Source organism: Dendropsophus ebraccatus, chromosome 10 (assembly GCF_027789765.1).
Source record: "Dendropsophus ebraccatus isolate aDenEbr1 chromosome 10, aDenEbr1.pat, whole genome shotgun sequence".
Taxonomy (NCBI): Eukaryota; Metazoa; Chordata; class Amphibia; order Anura; family Hylidae; genus Dendropsophus; species Dendropsophus ebraccatus.
The window spans coordinates 39,635,500-39,656,675 of NC_091463.1; the positions used below are offsets into that span (position 1 = coordinate 39,635,500).

Consider the following 21,176-nt stretch of genomic DNA (forward strand, 5'->3'; position numbering starts at 1 on the left):
GTTTTTGTGTACTTTGAAGTTTAATTTATATGCTAATGAGGCAATTTGGTGCACTGGGGGCGGGACTACCACCCTCAGTGCACCAATCTTCCCTTGCTGGCCCAACCCTTTTAATAAATATTCATGATGTCATCACTGCAGAGCGCTGGAGGGACGTCACTGCAGAGCGCCGTCCCATCATTTATTAGGGGCAAGCCAGCCAGGTGGTTTTGTGCACTGAGGGTACAGCATTTAATGTATCTTCTACATAGATAGATAGAGCTGTATTTTGGTCGTTATTTTTTCCATATGTTTTATTTTAGCTGAAACCAGATTTTATTTTAGCTTAAACCAGATTTTTTAATTCAAAGTAGCTGATTTCTAGAAGGAAAAGACCTTGTTCTACAGTGCCATCTACTGCAGTCTGCTCCCCTTACAAGCAATGTGCAAGCCTTAAAGGGATACTCTGGCAAAAATCTTTTCCCCAGTAGTTGAAACACATTAAAAAGTTAACCCCCCTCCAAGAAGTGAAGTAAACTCATTCTTACCTAATGACTGTCGACCCCAGTCTTTCCTGTGGAAGCAGTTTTGTGACAATGACATCAACAGGGAGGCGGGTCTAAGCCCTGTTAGGCCAGCCTCCCTTTGTCAGATGACTCAGGTTGCTCAGCTCTAATTAGCTGAGCAAGCTGTAAGTCATCTAACAGTTCTACAGAGCCAGTTAGACATCACAGGAGACAAAGTGCATCATGGGAAAGCCAAACCAGGAAGTGAAGAGAAAATATCCCAAACCAGGAAGTGAAGAAAAAATGAAGACACCAACTGGAGCTTCAGTTCAGTTTTTTTTTATCAGCACCGAAGTTGTCCTTTAAAGATCCATAAAGGGAAACTATCAGCAGGTTAGACGAATCTAACCTGCTGATAGCCCCTATGGTTCCTGGGAAACTGAGGAGGAAGGTATGTATGTTACCTTCTTCCATGGCGCTGGTGCATCGCTGTTAGCATTGCCGCGTTATCCAGCTCGCCCCCTCTATTGATTATCATTAGAAGGGGCGGAACAGATGAGCGGGCAGTGCTCCTAACGGTGCACCAGAATGGAGTTTACCCCAACTAACAGCAGTGGACCGGACCCAAGGAGGAAGGTAACAAACATACCTTCCTCCTCAGCATCCCCAGCGATTCATCTAACCTGCTGGATAGTTCCCCTTTAACTCTCTTGTATGTGTATGTATGGTTATAAATTGTGCATTGCACTTCATTTTTAAACAGACTCATTTTTCTTTTGTTATATTTCACAGGTCTAATTCAATATGGCAGACGGTTCCAAGTAAGTTGAAGATGTCGAAGAGAAACACAATTTGCCATAACTTAACCTCTTACCTCAACCTATTCGTCCATCCAGCATCATATAGATAGCTAGAGCCAGTGTCATCTCTACCTGCTGGGAAGGACATTGTGATTGCTTTGTGAGATTGACCTGTCATCTTCTCCATTATCACAATGTGATATGTCCCAGCATCACCACTGTGAGAAGAGATTGTGTCCTGCCCTGTACTAAGCCTGTGTGGAACAGGAAATGTAACTCCCTGTATGTTCATCATACAGGGAGTTCTAATGTCTGTATAAAGGTGCATTCACACTGAGGAATGGCTGAGGAATTAAAGAGGAAAGTTTTCTGCTTTAATTTCTCGCCTGTTCATCTCTGGCAGAATTTGGACATAATTTGAGTGGAATTCAAGCAGAATTCAAGCCCAATTGACTTCTATAGGACTCCTCTAGTGGAATCCGCCCAAAGAGTTGACATGTCGGAAATTCCAAGCGTAAACGAATGGGCGGAAAGCCCATTCAACACAACAGAAAAATGAAATGGGTGGAATTTTGAGCGAATTCACACTATGGAATATGTGCGTAATTTCAAGCAGATTCCGTGTCCAAATGCATGCGGAATATATATGAAATTCTGTGCATATTCCGAAGTGTTAATGCACCCTAAGTGACACATTGAAGCCTTATTACGTTTGCCTAATTCACACTTTCGGGATTTTTATTGCAATTATTGGATACAACACCAGTAATGGATGTGAAAAGAGAAGAGGTCTCAGTCTCTCCTTTGTCCTCCATAAATGATCTCCTTCTGGCTTTTTATTGCAATTAGAAACTTATGAACATATCCTCACACTATTCCTATGCAATAACCCTAACTGATGTCTAGGCATAGAAGCAACATAGAAATAAAGAGGTGACATATGGGATTCCATAATGAAATGTAAAATTTAGTTTTGGTTGGAGTTCCCTTCAAATATCAGAACACAGTAGGTCACATAGGTTCATATGAAATGGTAAAATAAAGAAATATCTGAGAACCAAATAAACTGAAATACAAACTATGTTCACACACTGAAATACAACAGCTGTTGTATTAAAGCACAGCAACGGGCATATTTTTACATGTTCCTGTGGCCGATACTGCCATATCGGCTGCAAGAACACTACTAAATGGGTATTTGAATTGCGGGCACCTTTGACCTAAATACAATGTTCGACTATGAGAACAGCGATACATTGTGTGATCAGGCTGTGAACAACGGCCATTGTTCAAAGTCTGCCGGTTGGAAATAATTGACAAATTATTTCCACGGCCATAGGGGAATAGCGGCCAATGTGCATTACATTGTGTGCACAGCAGCCGCTGCTCCCCATAGGAATCTATGGAGAGCATTCTTTTTTTACAATAAGAGCCGTTGTTATAATCGACAACAACGGCCATTCTTTTCAAAAAAGTTTTAGAAGCAGATATTTCATCAGATCAGTTGTAGCACCATTTCCTCCTTACTCAGTATTGTTACATTTATTTGCAGAGTTTTCAAGAAGACCAGTCCTGATGGAAAGGTGAGAACATGTTTCAAAGTAAAATCTTTTTTTTTTTTTTTACAAATACCATACAATAATGGTATCCAATAACCAAGCTGTTCACTTCTTCTTCCAGTTATCAATCTATCTTGGAAGGCGGGACTTTGTGGATCATGTGGAGTTTGTAGAGCCTGTCGGTCAGTGGTTAGACCGTCCTTGTAGCATTAATAAAAGCAGTGTTTATAGTATTTCTATCTAACCTTCTAACACTTCTTTTTACAGATGGGGTCATTTTAATTGATCCAGAATATCAAAAGGACAAGAAAGGTAAAGTTAATATTGTAGCTGATCTGCCCTGACACCATTAAAACACATTACTAAGCTATGGCTATACTATCAGTTCTAGGTGACAATCCAAAAGTTTTTATGAAAAAAAAATTTTTTTACTATCTAGATTAAGAAATAATCCCTTAATCTTGCAGTTTTCATTTTGGCCACTAGTCTTAAAATAAGATGAGACTTCCTGCATTGTCTGTGATGTTAAGGAAGAGGCTGCTGGAAAGTGATCTGTACAGCATTAGGCTATGTTCAGACAACATATAACGTTATACTGCCAGCCATTGGGCTGTGTTCGGCACGTTCCTGCAGCTGATACTTCTGGCTGCAGGAACAATATATTTTTTTTAAATTGACTTGCGGGCACCATTGGGTGTGCCCACAAATCAATTAACCATTCACTTCAATGTAAAGTACAACCGTCGGACATACTTTACATTGTATGAACAGCTATTGTTTAGGCATGCTCATTATTTTAACACCCGTTCTAAAAAAGGGGCATTAAAATAACAGTGTCGGAAAACAGCGGATGGCATTGCATTGAATTCAATGCAATGCCGTCCCTGCAGGAAAGAAGGGACGCTGAATTCATTTCAATCAGAGTCCATTCTTTTCCAAAAAAAAAGAATATTGTCGGAACATAGCCTAACAGTGACAGGTGACACCAGTAGATAGCAAAGACAATAGATCAGGGGTAGGGAGCATTGTCTCACCAGGTGTTACAAAACTACAACTCCCATCATAACTGGACAACCAAAGCTTTAGCTTTGGCTGTCCAGGCATGATGGAAACTGTAGTTTTGCAACAGCTGGAGAGCCAAGGTTCCCTACCCCTATAATATATGAAGCCCCCCTGTAAAAAAATAGCTCATGAAAGATTACAGAAAAAATATTACAATCAACACATTCGTAAAATAAGACAGATTAGAAAAAAAACATGTTCCTTTATCTGACTCTAATCAGTAAAAAAAACGAAAGACTAGGAGATACATTCCCTTAATTTCTCCCATTCTTCCAGTGTTTGTGGTGTTGACCTGTGCTTTCCGCTATGGTCGGGATGACATGGAGCTCATTGGCTTGAGTTTTAGAAAGGACCTGTATGTGCTGTCCTGCCAAGTGTACCCCCCATTGCCTGAAGACAAGAAGCCACTAACACCTTTACAAGAGAAACTGCGTACAAAACTGGGGGTCAATGCCTTTCCTTTTACCTTTAATGTAAGTGATCTTAATAGCCAAAGTGCATTAACAAGAGTTAGGACAAGACAACAAAGCTCATTTTGCCTTTTCCTCACAATCTTTAGATGGCCAAGAACTTGCCATGTTCAGTGACATTGCAACCAGGACCTGAAGATTCCGGGAAGGTAAGCACACAAATGGATATGGAACATTTTCTGCTCACATTGTAACAATCTCCATTATTAATCATCCAGGCGTCTTGGGCTTTTCAGTGATTCACACAAGTACATTGAGATCTTCACATTCCATGAATTAAGCAGTCATCTAGTTTCCCATAAATCTGGAGGAAATGATTGAGATTTACTTTATTTTCTTGTAACATATAGAATTATTACATTATATAATGTTTTTCTTTCTGTAGAAAATATTATGTGTATGCACCAGCTATATTATTTCTCTCTTATATCTTCTCTTGTCATGTCTTATTCTCCTTGCAGCCCTGTGGAGTGGATTTTGAGGTTAAAGGCTTCTGTGCAGAAAATGCAGAGGAGAAGGTTCACAAAAAGTAAGATTATATTTCATTTCCTGTAACAACTAGGTTCTACATCACCTAATATATCATGTGTCTTGTTTTTTTACGGTAATATAAGCAACTAATCAGACAGACCATATTATGTATGGTGCATCAGTACCTTGAAATGTGAGTTTTGAAAGAAACATGTGAAAAGTACAGTAAAGTATTTTGGGAAGTTCAATCTACATTCACAGGATCTCACATATAGGCGGGTTTACTAACACCAGTGTCTCATAAGATGGTCTTTAAGGGGATCTGTCACCACTCCTGACCTATCTGTTTTAGCACATACATGCAATGCCCATGAAATAACAACAAACATTTCATTTCAAAACTAACATGTCAGTACCCCGTCAATGTACTCTATGGAGCGAGCGGCTCCAGCCGCAAGCTCCATAGTGTGCTCTGGGGAGTTCTGATGCGGGCGCGCACTGACGCGCCCGCATCAGAATTCTGCGGCGCTACAGATCATCCAGCAGTACCGGCCGGGATGATCTTTTCAGAGACCGGCCGTTCCGTGACTTTCACTTCACTTTACTTTCACTCAAAATATCTTTAGGTTTTATCTTACAAAGTGTAACCTAGCATGAAATAGTCAGAAAGTAGTGCTGTTTACTATGAATCTATGCATTAATGTTATATTCTCTTACCACCACTAGGAACTTAGTGCGTCTTATTATTAGGAAGGTCCAGTTTGCCCCTGAAATCACTGGACCAGCCCCACGGGCAGAAATCACACGTCAGTTCATGATGTCAGACAAACCGCTGCAGCTGGAGGCTTCATTAGAAAAGGAGGTAACATCTATATGTTTGGTGCTTCTCTTCAGGCATTCATCAATACAGGGAATATATTAGTAAAATTAAAAATATTTTTTGCACCAAAATAAAAGGTGTTTCCAAAGACTTTAAAGGGGTTATTCGGTTAAGTAAAATAAATGTTCAATAATCCCCCCCTCCTGGAGACTAACATTCTCTTCCATACTTTTTTTTTAATCTAATTAGTCTCCTTTCTGAGTCTGCTGCCTTCTGCTCAACACACAGAAAACTGTGTCTGAGCTGTTCTCTCCATGCGGCTCTAAACAGTGTCCCTGGCTGGTTATCTCTGCACCTTGTGAGGGTGGTCCCTTCTGAGGTCAAGATGCTGGCAATCTCACTGGAATTAACCCTTCCGGCCTCACAGAGTACAGTGACAGCAGACCAGGGACACTGTTTACATGTATGTCCCCGAAGGGAGGGAAAAGAGGGAGTTCAGAGCAGGATGGAAAGAACAGATCAGACACAGTTCTTTTTGTCTTGAGCAGAAGACAGCAGACTCATAACTGGGGGAAGAAGACTAATAAGATAACAACAAGTATGGAACAGATTGTTAGTCTTCAGGAGGAGTATTAAAGCAGGTTCTCCCCAATGAATGAGGGGCTTAAAAGCATTTGGGGTGTCACCCTAAGCCCGGAGCATCGGCTAGGTCCGCCCAGTCCGCCCCCTCCCGTGCCGCTCACTATGCATAAATGAATATGCATAGTGGGTGGCCTGGAGCAACCCCCTTGACCCACCCAGCCTGTCCCCTCCCGTGCAGCATAGTGAGCTGACAGCCTGCTCCCGTGGTGTTATACTGGGACCGAGCCCGGGAAAGTGTGGGGGCACTCTTCTGGGGCTTGAATGCCAATCAGGAGCCCAGGACATTAGGATGCTCACTGCCAGAGTTTGCAGCTGACAGGAGTGTGATCGGCACTGGGAGCCTGGGTGGAGCTGGATGGTAAAGCTCAACCCAGGCTCCCAGTGCTGATCACAATCCTGTCAGCTGCAAACTGTGGCTGTCCTGGGCTCCTGATTGGCCTTAAAGCCCCAGAAGAGTTCCCTCCACACTGTCCCGGTATGACACAGGGGGAGCAGGCTGTCAGCTCATTATGTGGCATAGGAGGAGGCGGGCTGGAGGGGGCATGATCGGCGGGCCAAGGGGGTTGATTCAGGCCGCCCACTATGCATATTCATATATGCATAGTGGCCGGCACAGGAGGGGGCGGACTGGGCGGACCTAGCTGGTGCTCCGGGCTTAGGGTGACACCTCAAATGCTCATAAGCAAAGGGGCAATTAGCGAATATGACGATAATGTGGAGGAGAAAAAAAGAATCCTTAACAGCACTGCACTGATCAGGTAAAGAACGTCTGCAGCACATCAGCAGTTCATTGGGGAGAACCTTACTTTACCTATCTTGATAACCCCTCTAAATATTTTAACTATTATCCATTGCACATATATAAGACAAGTATTGAGTTTTCAATGCTTAAAGTGTACCTGTCGTTATAACGTTCAAACTCTACACATGGGGGAGATTTATGAAAGGGTGTAAATATACACCTGGTATAAACTGCCCGCAGCAACCAATCACAGCTCTGGTAGAACAAAAGTGGAGCTGTGACTGGCTGCTGTGGGCAGTTTACACCAGGTGTATATTTACACCCTTTCATAAATCTCCCCCATAAAGTCCCGACTAGTACAGAGAGTCACAGCTCAATGTGTCCATCAATCACATGACTGCCATCTCTGTGAGCGCTCAGATGCCCTGGAAACAGGGTACTTCCTGTTTTCTGACTCTTAAAAAAAAAAAAAAAAAAAAAAAAAAGAGTCAGAACACAGGAAGTGTTGTGTTCTCCATGATAACTAAAAAAAAATAATGAATGTATATCGCAAACTTGCTTTATATCACATCTAATGTTGATTTAGGTTTTAAAAGTTATATCAACAGGTACACTTTAAATCTCCATTGAGCAGCCGTTTATCTTTCTTCACTATGTTACACTAAAATGATGGTCTCTGGTACCGAAAAGACACTACTGTTTGGTCCCAGGGCCAGCTGTGCCTTTTCTAAGTCAGATAGTTTCCTATTAATTCATAAGTTTCATGTATAACAAAGTAGTACATATAACTGAGATCCATTATGCTCCTGAGCTGCGCCCTATATCCTTCTATGACTTTGGCACATGACATCACAATCAATATGCACAAAAAGGAGCACTTATGTATCAGTGACACTTGATTAATACATTTGATTTATTTACAGTCAAGTTCTTGTTCTTTATTCAACTCTAGTTTTACTAACAATTGTTACGTTGGAATATACATAGTAAAAGCAGATGCTACTGGATTGGGCTAATGGATAACTAAAAAATTCCAAAAAAACAAGAAAACATGGAACAATCCCTAGTTTGGCTGCTCCTGACCTGCCAACATTTATAGATATAGCGACATCTTGAGGTTTTCTTATTTATTTCCTGCTCTATCATTGCAGATGTATTATCACGGTGAACCGGTCACAATCAATGTGAAGATCAACAATTCAACCAATAAAATAGTAAAAAAGATCAAGATCTCAGGTATTTATATATACATAAGATATGATCTAAAGCTAAAAGAACTATCTATGTGGAAGGAAGATTTACTGCAAATTATACTCTAACCAAGTACATAAGTACTTTAGTGCATCCTGTAACTTCTCAAGTTTCTTCCTCACAACCAACCCATAAACTATTCTCGTCCCTTCTTTCTATGTCCACACCCCCATCTCTATTCCCAGTATTTCCTGTATTCTAAAATACTTTATTTTATTGTAAATGGACGGAATATGGTAAAACCAATGTTCCTCTTTTCCTATCTTCCTATAGTGGAGCAGGTGACAGATGTGGTGTTGTATTCACTGGACAAATACACAAAGATTGTTTGCTGCGAGGAAATGAAGTGAGTAAACCGAATACAATGGTGCAGAGTCCACATCCTCATTAATAAGACTGGAAATACAGCGCAACATTTCTGAGATGTTTTGTAACCAATAATAAGTGTTGCTGGGCTTTTTGGTGGTCTCCAGTTTGGTACATTTCTAAATGTAGATACAGGAGCATAAATATAATCATTTTACATGTCAGACATGTGGTGTTATTTATCTACTGTAGTACTATTTTTATTAGAAATATTATGACAACTATGATTCCTTTACAATATAAGGCCATGTTCACATGGCCTGAGACACCGGCCGCTCCGTGACCCGGCCGGTGTCAGAGAAGATCATCTTCACTGCCGCTGAATTCGGATGCGGGTGCATCCGTGCACACGCTCCATTGTGTGCACTGACAGGTTCTCTGTGGCCGCTATTCACTGAATGTCATGTCAGTTGTTTGCGGCACAGCTAGGGATCCAGGCTGGAGTGTAAACTATGTGTGTACACTCAGGCCGGGATTCCTTAGAATGCAGCACTACGTAAGTCCCGTAGTAATCACTGCTATTGTTATAACAGCCGTGATTATTACTTACGTAGTGTGAACATAGCCTTGAAAAGGGAAGTCCACCCCAAAAGTTTTTTCTTTAAAATCCACTGGTGCCAGAAAGTGCCAGAGATTTGTAATTTAGTTCTATTAAAAAATCTCAAGTTTTCAAGTACTTATTAGCTGCTGTATGTCCTGCAGGAAGTGGTGTATTCTTTGCAGTCTGCAAATCAGGAGAGATTTTCTATGGGGATTTGCTACTATACTGGACAGTTCATGACATGGGCAGAGGTGGCAGCAGAGAACATGGTGTCAGACTGGAAAGAATACACCACTTCCTGCAGAACATGCAAAAGCTGATAAGTACTGGAAAACGAGATATTTTTTTTATACATGCCAGAGATTTCTACACATCACAAATCTCTGGCATTTGCTGGTACCAGTTGATCTGAAAAAATTATTTTTGTAAAATACCCCTTTAGGCTGGGTTCACACTATGTATATTTCAGGCTGTATTTGGTCCTCATGTCAGGTCCTCATAGCAACCAAAACCAGGAGTGGATTGAAAACCCAGAAAGGATCTGTTCACACAATGTTGAAATTGAGTGGATGGCCGCCATATAACAGTAAATAACTTCCATTATTTCAATATAACAGCCGTTGTTTTAAAATAACAGCAAATATTTGCCATTAAATGACGGCCATCCACTCAATTACAACATTATGTGAACATAGCCTTTCTGTGTTTTCAATCCACTCCTTGTTTTGGTTGCTATACAGCCTCAAACATACAGCCTCAAATATACGTAGTGTGAACCCAGCCTTAGGCTGGTTTCACACAGTATATTTCATGTCAGGTCCTCATAGCAACCAAAACCAGGAGTGCATTGTAAGCACAGAAAGGCTCTGTTCACATAATGTTGTAATTGAGTGGATGGCCGTCATTTAATGGCAAATATTTGCTGTTATCTTAAAACAACGGCCGTTGTATCAAATAATGGCAGTTATTTACCGTTATATGGCGCCCATCCACTCAATATCAACATTGTGTGAACATAGCCTGTGTGTTTAATCCACTCCTGGTTTTGGTTGCTATGAGGACCTGACATGAGGACCAAATACTGCCTAAAATATACTGTGTGTGAACCCAGCCTGAATGTGATCTGAAGACACCACTGTGAACAGGTGAAAGACATCACAAACTTGTAAAGTGAACCAATAATTCAAAGGAACTTTAATAATTTATTCAAAATACACATACTATAAATGCAATAAACACAGAATACAGATACATTAGGCAGTAATAAAATACAGGACGACAGCTTTTCTACATGGCACTCATACAAGGCAATGAATTGTAATTTCTGGGGTTCAGGCATTGAATGAATGGAAGTATTGTGTGGCAAATATATGGCTGTTATTTGATATATATGACTTACAGGGGCATTTTTGCTTCTTCTCTTTCTCCATAGTGATACTGTAGCGGCAAATTCATCATTCTCACGAACCTATTCAGTGACACCGTTACTGGCAAATAACCGGGAGAAGCGCGGTTTGGCACTTGACGGCAAATTGAAGCATGGGGACACTAACCTGGCATCAAGTACAACGTAAATGTATACCTATTATCTGCATTATCACAGACCTCGCTTGATGTCTGATTATTGCAAAACAAGTAATGCAGTTTCCTGTATGAGTTTTACCCATCAAGATTTTATACGCCTAACAATGACTCTATAGTATACAGATACCAATAATTTATATTGTTGTTTGTATCATTTTTTTTCTAGTTTGCGCCCGGGAATGGACAAGGAGGTGATGGGCATACTGGTATCTTACAAAGTCAAAATAAATTTGATGGCATCCAGAGGCGGGTACGTAATCAAAAAACATTATAAGGGAAACTGAATATCACAAAGCCCAGCTTTAAAGAGTACCTGTCACTAAAAATAACTTTTGACATGTCATGAGACACGTCAAAAGTTATTGATAAAAGCAGGTCTCACTGCTGAAACCTGCTGTGATCAGGAGATATAGCCAGGAAGAGAGTGCCGCAGCAGAATGATCCACTCCCCGGGGGGCCACTAATTCTGACAATGTAGTCTCATAGACATCCATTGTTAGAATTGGCCATTTGGGAGATACGGCTAGGGAGTGAATGGTGCGGCTACAGTGCTTTCTCCCAGTGATCAATAGCTTTTGACATGCCAAATGACACGTCAGAAGTTATTTTTAGTGGCATCCCTTAAAGTAATTGGTTTTCCGTATAAAGCATGAATACATCATGTCCTTCATAGAGACACTCACCTCTCTGGCTAATTGCTCAGGATTATTAACTCAGAATTCCATAATCAGATTAGACTATGTCTTTAAGGTGGCCATACACATTAGGTTAATGTCAGTCAAACCTGACCTTTTTTGCATAATTGATGGACAGTGGAAAGTGGATGGAGGCAGCCGTGAAGTCCCCTAACGCCTGCTGTCATTGGATTCTAACATATTTGACTTTAAGAACTGTCAGCCGAATCATTGTTGAGAATAGTTATTTCTCTTGTCTTTCCTATAAGTACCATGAAGTCCGACCCCTATCTCCACCTCATTTGGAGAGTTGTGAGGCCCCCATACATCCCCAGAACCTGCTGCAAGCAGCACGTCTGGCCAACATAAGTATAAACTGATACTGCCATGTACAAGAACTAATATTTTATTTTTTTAATTTGCAGGATTCTAGGAGAACTTACCTCAAGGTAACTATAATCAGAGTAAAAAGACTACCTGATTGTAATTTTATGTTGTTTATCTATCACATAATAAGTTCTGCTGCATGGGCCTGCGTGTGTACACGACTGTAATATATACTTCTTTTTCTCTAGTGATGTCGGGGTGGAACTACCTCTTATTCTGATGCATCCAAAACCAGCTGAGGGTGAGTCTACATACAGGTTACAAAAGGACGCTGGTTGACCTCAGGGAGATCAACCAAAACACCGCAGAGACACCATCACGTGTCTCAACGTCAGTGTATTCTAGAACATTGCCCCCTGGGAAATCAAATATGCAAAAGAACACTGCAGAGACACCATCACATGTCTCGACGTCAGTGAACTAGCCAGACCTTCCCTCCGGGAAGGAACAACCAAGCCAAAGGCGTTCTCCAGTCAAGGAAACCACGTCAGCAAGGTATCCATCCACAGACAGCTGTTTCAGGGTTTTTGCCCCTCATCAGTGTGGAGTAGGTTTCTGGCTAGTGGGAGCAATGACTAGTAAATGCATGCAAAAGGACGCTGGTTGACCTCAGGGAGATCTACCAAAACGCCGCAGAGACACCATCACGTGTCTCAACATCAGTGTATTCTAGAACATTGCCCCCTGGGAAATCAAATATGCAAAAGAATACTGCAGAGACACCATCACATGTCTCGACGTCAGTAAACTAGCCAGACCTTCCCTCCGGGAAGGAACAACCAAGCCAAAGGCGTTCTCTAGTCAAGGAAACCACGTCAGCAAGGTATCCATCCACAGACAGCTGTTTCGGGGTATACATACAGGTTACAACCAGGGCCGGATTAAGGTTGGTGGAGGTCCTGGGCAGCAATTTTGTTGGGGGTCCTCCATTTTTTCCCTCCACCAACCTGTTGAGCACATACCCCTCATCGAAATGATGTAATTGCGCAGCCTGCAGGAGAAGATGTGTGCCGCTCTGCCACACAGGAGATCAGAGCTCCTGCATGTGCTTCTCCTGGATGTGGTTGAACTTGTCCCTCTAAAAGCATTAGAGCAAGTTTCTTTTGGAGGGACAAGTTCAGCAATATCCTGGAGAAGCAGGTGAGGGAGCTTTAATCTCTGGGGCTTTCCTGTGTGGCACAGCATGGGGCAACGCAATTGTTAATTCTGCCGCCTCCCGGCCCCTACCTGACCACCAGCCCCATGGCCCCCACCGTTTGGGTTCTGCTGGGGGTTGCTATAGATCCACCAGCTTGAACCCAGAACCCTGCTTCCGTGTTCAGGCTAGTGGGGGCCCCCAAGTGGTGGAGGCCCTGGGGCACATGCCCTGGGTGCCCTCCCTTTAATCCGGCCCTGGTTACAACACAGTTTAGAAAGAAGATAGAATGGCCTATTGAAAGTGTTACTGTAACCTAGATGGGTTGTATATGATTACACTCTATATAGTGTATGTACAGTTTTACAGTGTTAGCCCATATCCACTACTAGACTATTACAATTAGCTGCATCACTTGCTCTATTTGATCTCCAGGCTTAGATTTAATGGATGTCTTGTTCTGTTCTTCTTGGTAATATGAAACAGATGCACATAGAAACCCCTAAGAATGTAAAAACCATTCCTAAGTACATCATAGTACACCTGGTACGCAGTTTACACATATGTACGGTGGTGCTTCAAAGTTTGAGAATATTTTTTGAGAAAACTGATCCAATATTACATATTTATGAGTGGGCAAAGTATGTGAACCCCTTAGGTCGCGTTCCCACATTTGAAATCCCGAATGTGGCCAAAACCCACTTTTTTACCACACTGTTACCAATAATCCCAGCAACATTGCTGAAGAAATAGAGGAGTGGTTTGGAATACAGTTGGAATTGCAAACGTGGTAACACAGCTTTAGGATTGGACGATAATTTGAAGGTAAAATTAAACAGATGTTTTCCATCAATGGGATGACAAACAGGTGTGAGTAGGCGACCTACTTTATTCGGCAGGAATCAAAGTCTAATCTTCCCAACACGTTGGTGGAAGTGTGTGATGGCATGGACTAAGGAGATTTCTGTGGATCAGAAGAGGAGTTGTTGATGGTTATCAGGCTGGAAAAGGTTACAAAACCATTCACTAATCCACAATCAGACAAATTAGCCCAGTATAGTATAATGAGCAGCACAGCACAGTATGTGGTAGCGGCATCCGATATCAGTGCCGTGAAGTACACTGTCAGTAAGGGCAATGAGTACACTCACTAATACAGTACAATTAATAATTTTACTATAAAATAGCTAACCCCTTAAAAGTCAAAGTCCTGACCCTAATCCAAAAGAAATATTGTGGAAGGAAATGAAGCGAGCAGTTCATTGGAGGAATCCCTAAAACATATTAGAGTTTAACCTCTTTTGTATAGAGAAAGGGCAATGTGCAGAAACATTTAGGGTGGGTTTACGGTGTCTGGACGTCCCACTCAGCCAATCAGTGCGCTGCCCGATGGCAGCAAATTGTTGCTTAGCTGATCGTTTGTGTTTCAGCCTGAGGAAAGACAATGATCAGCTGACATGAAACAATTTCAGCCGAATACAGCTAATAATCACTTTGTGTAATAGGACATTTAAGGCCCTATTACACCAACAGATCTTACGACAGATTATCTGGCAAAGATTTGAAGCCAAACCCAGGAACAGACTATAAACAGAGAATAGGTCATAAAGGAAAGACTGGATTTCTCCTCTTTTCAAATCCACTCCTGGCTTTGGCTTTAAATCTTTGGCAGATAATCTGATGTCAGATCTGTTGGTGTAATAGGGCCTTAACTTTTGCATTAGGGGGAAGGGGGGTCATGCCAGATCCCTAAAGGTTTACTTACTTTTGCCGCTCGCAGATATGTGATATTGGATAAATTACATTGTCTTATATTTTTATTCATTTCTACTTCCAAAACTTGTGTGTAAATATGATGAAGTTTTAGATCAAATTTATTCAGAAAATTCTGAAGGGTTCACAAACTTTCAAGATCCACTGTATATAATGCTAGTGAACTAATTTAACCAATTTGACAACTAATAGTTTTTCAGCATCAATCTGGTCACTGTGAATGGATGAGAACATTTCACAAAGAATAGCATTTAAGTTATTTTTAGTTATTCATAGTCTTAATACCAAAGAAATTTGTTTCGCCACTGGGAACCTGTAATCCTACCTGAAAGGGGCTTGGTATAATAATGGGGGGGGGGGGGGGGGGCAAAGAATTCTACAAATCTTGCCTATAACCTTATTCAGGTATAGATGTGCTGTTGTTTCATTTATCTTTGAGCAGGAGAAGTAGATTAACACCTCTACTGTAAAAATGACTTATGTGAAATTCAGTACAAGGGCCCTGAAGAACCAGTGCTCTACTTTATTGAAACAAGATTCATAAGTACATTATAGTTTACTAGTCTCAAGTGATCAATGATTCACTCTTTCTGCACACCTGAATCCCTATGGTGGACTTCTGTATCTTATTCACTTACAAAAAGGGTTGTCTGGGAAATCCTTTTTTAGGTAAATGTGACTGATCTATGTATATAAAAAACAAACTGTACTCCCCTGCCCCTGATTCCCCACTGCCTAATCCTGAGCTGTATCCAATGTGAAAAATGATCAGTAGAAGGAGCAAAAACAATCCTGTTTATTCCATCATGCAATGTTTCAATCTTCTCTGGGCCCTTTGGAGAAACACATCACAAAGGCAGATTTGCATATACTATGTGGTCAATGCAGAAACACAGGAATATGGCAAGAAATTCAAGTAAAATAAGAAGAAATAAGAATATATTATGTAACATGAAACTCCTGTAATATAGCATTGGGAAACCAGGAAAGTTTGATAATTTTTCATTCTAGCACAGATGTTCATCATAATGAAGAATTCTACAAGACCAGACTACATTGCATTGCACTCACACTCTGCTTTAAAGTGAAGCATAGTGTACTGTTATAGCTATAGGTACTATGGTATCATTTATTTGATTAGGGGTCTGTGATTTAGGAATGCTGGACAACCCGGATCTAGTCTATCTGGTAATCTGGTAAACCAGCACCAGTCAGCTCAGTTTGATGCTGAAATAAATGAATTTTACTATGATACTATAATAACCTTGTATGTGTTTCTCTTCTTTTTGTATCCTGGACACCTACAGTTTCTACATGGTAAGAGGAATATGTGACATAGCATACTTGATGTTTGCATAGGCTTTTCTGTAAGAAATTTTAATGGTACAGTATATATATTTTTTATGTATTTATTTTTTAAGTTAAATGGGTACTCTGGCAAAATGGTTTTCTATCTTGTTTCAGAAAGTTATATAGATATATTTACTTCTATTTAAAAATCTTAAGTCTTCCAGTTCCCTGCAGGAAATGTTATTTTCTTTTCAGTCTGACACAGTGCTCTCTGATGCCGCCTCTGTCCATGTCAGGAACTGTCCAGAGCAGGAGAGGTTTTCTATGGGGAATTGCTACTGCTCTGGATTGTTTGTCACAGACAGAGGTGGCAGCAGAAAGTGCTGTGTCAGACTGGAAAGAATACACCCGTTCCTGCAGGACATACAGCAGCTGATAAGTAATGGAACACTTGAGATTTTTAAATAGAAGTAATTTAAGAATCTATATAACTTTCTGTCACTAGTTGATTTGAAAGAAAAAAAATCTTTTTTAAGTTTAAAATGTACCTGTCTTTTAAAATATAAAACAACAACTTCTGACATGTCATAGACATGGCAGGAAGAAAGCCATGGAAGTATATCAGAGAAAAATGTCACTAAATGGCTATGTTTATATTAAGTAAAAAATAAAAAGTGAAAAGGCATCAGCTTTTTCTTTTTTAAAATAACATCAGTTATTACTGCTTTTTAATTGACCTTAATGGAATGCATTGACGTCAATGGAATTGCGGCCACCCAATGCACACAGTGTAATAAATAACAGACGTTGTTTGCGCGGACGTCAAAATAATGATCCTGACAACATAATGAACATGACAACTTTTGCAAACAACGGACATTATTTTTTAGCTCGCACACAGATCTTTTTTCTCCGTCTTTTCAACGTCCTTACTATTAAATTCAATGGACTTTTCAATTAAAGGCCAATTAGTCCACCTGAAGTAAAATAATGTAAAATTATAACGCAAAATACTTGACTTCATTTTGACCTCAAAATGACGGATGTCATTTTAAAAAATATTAAATGGAAAGGAAAAAACGTCATGTGAACATGGCCAATGGGGGGAAAAATGCCAAACCAAGAGTATTCTACATTTTTGGAAAACTGTCTCACAACAAGTGCACCACAAGTGAGGAAAAATACATACTGACTTTCATCCAACATCTAAACACAGCAATTTTTCATTTACAACGCTATGTTTTTTTCTTCAATTTTTCTGGGGGAAAAAAACTGTGTGGTTACAAGGTTACTGCAAAAAGAATGAGAAAGCGGTAAAATGACGAGTGTAAAGCAGTAAATTGACCCCGGAAAAAGAGTGCATAAGATCTCCAGTCCCTTTAGTTCCCACTACATTGGTTTTGCAGCTCTGCTAATGAAATCCTGTCCCTTTAATTCACATCCATCTAATCTTAAGCTGTCGTTTAATTACAGTGCAGAGGACGTGGTGATTGAGGAGTTTGCAAGGCAAAAGCTGCAAGGAGAACAAGATGATGACGATGAAAAGGAGGAAGCAGACAAAAGTTGACATGATTCCACTTACTTATTTATGAAAGTCTTGTCCCTTTCTGTCCAAGTCATCAGAAACCAGTAGCCATCATTTACACCATTAGCATCAGTTAGTGCGTTTCTATATGTTTATATCAGCGAGAAAATTGCAAAAACAAAAAAGAATAAAATAAAATGTGATTTTCCGTTTGATTGTCTTGTATATTCACTATCTATGGTAGGCATGAAGATAACAAGGACGTACATGGCATTCTGCGTTACTAATGAAATGTGGTGTGAATGTTATCTAAACTAGTAGTACACAAACAATGGCACTGGTATTGAGTATACGGAGTAACATCCATAGTACAAGGAGAAAAATGTAATTAAACCTCTATAGTAATGTTGTCTTCTAGAGCTACTTGGCAAAAGGTGTTGTGATATATGAGTGGAAGTGTGGGTACTTTGCTCATTAAATAACGGACACAAAGCGTTTCTGTATAGTAGTGGTCATGCAGTTAGGATCCGTCCAAGAGTACAAAGAACAACCCTGAGAGGTGAGGATGGGTTACTGTAAAAGACCTACAGAAAACTCGACAAACCGCACAATACACCAGACATCATAACATCAAGACATCACACAAGATATCATCTGAGAATTACCTAGTAATCAAGGTTAATGTACTAAGAATTTTGGTGATGCTCTTCTTTTAATTTTCAGTTTTACTGAAGAGACTTTCTGTTCTGTAGATATCACTTAACAGCGTCCTCTTTATCACACAGTCAGGATTACAGTAAAGATGAGCTGAGATATTATAGCTAAGATATATATTCAAAATAGGTAAAACTGCTGTATAGTCTGCTGTGTACATAAATGTTCTGCAGCAGCACTAAGCGGGAGTGCTGTGGGAGGAGAGTAGGCAGGATGGAAGGGCAGTGATGGAGAGCTTAGGGAAAGCAATGCATTCTGGAATTATAGTACTGAGGAACTGCTCAACCAGAAAGTGGTAGGGGACAGGATTATGAAACAAACAGGTAAGCAATGCTGACGGCGTTCCTAGCATCCGGACTGGTTGCTGGGGGCGCGTCAGCATCCATTCATTATGCCACAGCCAGGGCTGTCTGATCTGGGTCTTGCTAAATGTGATTTGCAGCCGCCACCACCAGTGAATCTGTGCTATGTGTCCTGGGGTTGGGACTCCAGGCTTCATAAGTATCCTCCCCATTCAATTGTCCCTTGCCTGAGATAGTGCCTAGTTTACTAGTGTATCTTGACCTAGCATAATTTCCTGCATTGATTTTCTGGTAATCTGACTACCCCTTTAGATTCTGTATTGTACTGCGCTGCTCGTGTGTTATTTACCCTGACCTCTGACATTTCCTTATTGTGTCTGTCTTGCACCTAGTTGAGTACAGGGTTTTGCTGTCCAGTTTTCCGTTGCCATTTCAGGCTTCTGAGGCAAGTAGGCAGGGACAGTGGGGCGGGTGCCAGCTTCAGGGCTCACCTGTCCTTGTGTCATCCTGTCCATATCCTAACATATTCGTTAGCGAATTCCACCATCCGCTCCCAAATAATTGACGTGTCCGCTTGAAGTCTCCGTAAGTATTCCGCAGTGGCAACATACCCTTAGAAGGAAAAAAAGAACACTGCACACCAACACCAAAACCTCATCCCAACTATGAAGCATGGCAGGGAGAGTATTGTGGTTTGGGAATGGTGAAAAGCCTGGATGTTTTATGATTGTGACCATTAACAGAGCAGTGGATTCAAGGGGAGGGGATTTAGAAATTAATCAATGTTGACAAAATGTTGATTTTTGCGAAAACCAGCTGGTCCATGTAATACTAGGCTAATACTTTACCTTCAAGAGGGCTGTCAGACCTAAAGAGTGCCATGATATCGCACCCCAAACCATAAAGGAACCTCCACTATGCTTGACAGGGAGTTTAAAGGGGTAGTGTGGCGTTTAAAAATCATTCACCAAATAACACACATTACAAAGTTTTACAACTTTGTTATGTGTGTTATGTAAGTGAATGGCCCCCTTCCCCGTCTCCCCACACCCCCGGAAGTGTGGTGCAGTCTACTCACCCGGCCGCCATCATGGGTCTAACGACATCATCTTCTGGGGGCCGGCCAGACCGCTCCAGCCGTCCCTTATGCCGGCCCCCCTCTGCCGCATCATCAGCTGCTCAGCCGCGATTGGCTGAGCACAGTTATGCTGCACCACACTTCCGGGGGTGGGGGGACATGGGTAAGGGGGCCAATCACTTACATAACACACATTACAAAGTTGTATAACTTTGTAATGTGTGTTATTTAGTGAATAATTTTTAAACACCGCACTACCCCTTTAAGGCATTCAACATCGTAGGCTTAATCCAGTAATCTCTAGACATGACATGATCAAGAGCTGGAAAAACTGAATTGAACTGTCATTCCAATATTGTCTACAGAGTCCTGATCTGGTCTGTGCAGCTGCTGCTACGGGCCCGGCCCCTCTGCCACATAGTCTATGGTAGCTTTTGTCTTCTGGCACTCTTTCTTCTTTTGGCCTGGACTTTATGCTTCTGGCTTCGATGCAGTTCCTGCTCTTGCCTCTTAGGTGGGCGCCCTCACCCCCTAGATTTAAAGGGCCAATGTGCTGCTAATTATTCTTCCTCCACCAGCTCATCCCTGATACTGTGCTGATCCTTCCATTGTTAACCCCGCTTGCTGACTACGCAGATTTTGGCCTAATCCCTTACACTGGCACTGTCTAGTTTTTAGGACCAGTCGCTACCCAGAATAAAGAATTAAAGTGTACCTGTCATTTTACCAAAATCTAAATAAAGTAAGTTTGCAATTTACATTGATAATTTTTTTTTTAGTTATCACAGAAAACCAAAAACCCACCCAGGGTATTGTTTGGCACAGGAACCCAGGGCCGTTTCTAGTGGCGGGCGGGCCGGGCGACCGCACAGGGCGCCGACAGCTAGGGGGCGCTGGCCGCCCTCCCCATCTGCTGCCCAGATCGCCGCCACCCCGCCCGGCATGCGCCCCCTGGGCCGGTCCCTCCAGGCAGCCAGATCTAGTACAATGAGCTTCCGGCACAGGCAGACTGTCACACAACTGCCCGGAAGCTCACTGCTGTAGCCCCGCAGCGCCCGGACTTCTCTCTTCTGTTTGGCAGTGGACATGTGACGTGATCACATGACCGCTGCTGAGGAGAGAAGTCCGGGCGCTGCAGGGCTACAGCAGTGAGCTTCCGGGCAGGTGTGTGACAGTCTGCCTGTGCCGGAAGCTTACTGTACTTACAAGATCAGCTGCCAGACAGAGGGAGACGCTGCCGCAGGATCCAGGAGAGGTGAGTGTATTTTTTTTTCTTCTCATAACTGCTAGAATGTGGGGGCTACAATGGGGCCAATAGTATGGAAGGCTACACGGGGGGGGGGATGGGGGGGCTACTCGGGGGGAGAACTATACTATGGGGGGCTACTCAGGGGGAGGGCTATACTATGGGGGCTACTTGGATACACTTTGGGGGGCTAGGCTATACTTTGGGGGTCTACCCGAGGGGAGGGCATTACTATGGGGGGCTACACAGTGGGTCTATA

At 41.7% G+C, this 21,176-nt stretch overlaps 1 protein-coding gene and 1 long non-coding RNA gene across 2 annotated transcripts; one reads left to right on the plus strand and one right to left on the minus strand.

Moving 5' to 3' along the window:
• The first annotated feature begins 1,289 nt into the window (after positions 1-1,289).
• Positions 1,290-17,737, plus strand: ARR3 (arrestin 3). Its single transcript, XM_069943503.1, has 16 exons — positions 1,290-1,306; positions 2,838-2,868; positions 2,966-3,026; positions 3,112-3,156; positions 4,183-4,379; positions 4,466-4,525; positions 4,838-4,905; positions 5,574-5,709; positions 8,203-8,287; positions 8,576-8,648; positions 10,642-10,779; positions 10,960-11,043; positions 11,893-11,916; positions 12,043-12,095; positions 16,360-16,369; positions 17,526-17,737. The coding sequence occupies exons 1-16, from the start codon at positions 1,290-1,292 to the stop codon at positions 17,617-17,619; spliced, it is 1,176 nt and encodes a 391-aa protein (XP_069799604.1). The 3' UTR covers positions 17,620-17,737.
• LOC138766142 (uncharacterized) lies at positions 4,409-19,199 on the minus strand. The gene is made up of 3 exons (XR_011358682.1): positions 19,085-19,199; positions 17,635-17,721; positions 4,409-4,680 (listed from the first exon to the last, which is right to left on the minus strand). It is a non-coding gene; the product is annotated as an uncharacterized lncRNA (long non-coding RNA).
• Positions 19,200-21,176: the final 1,977 nt, after the last annotated feature.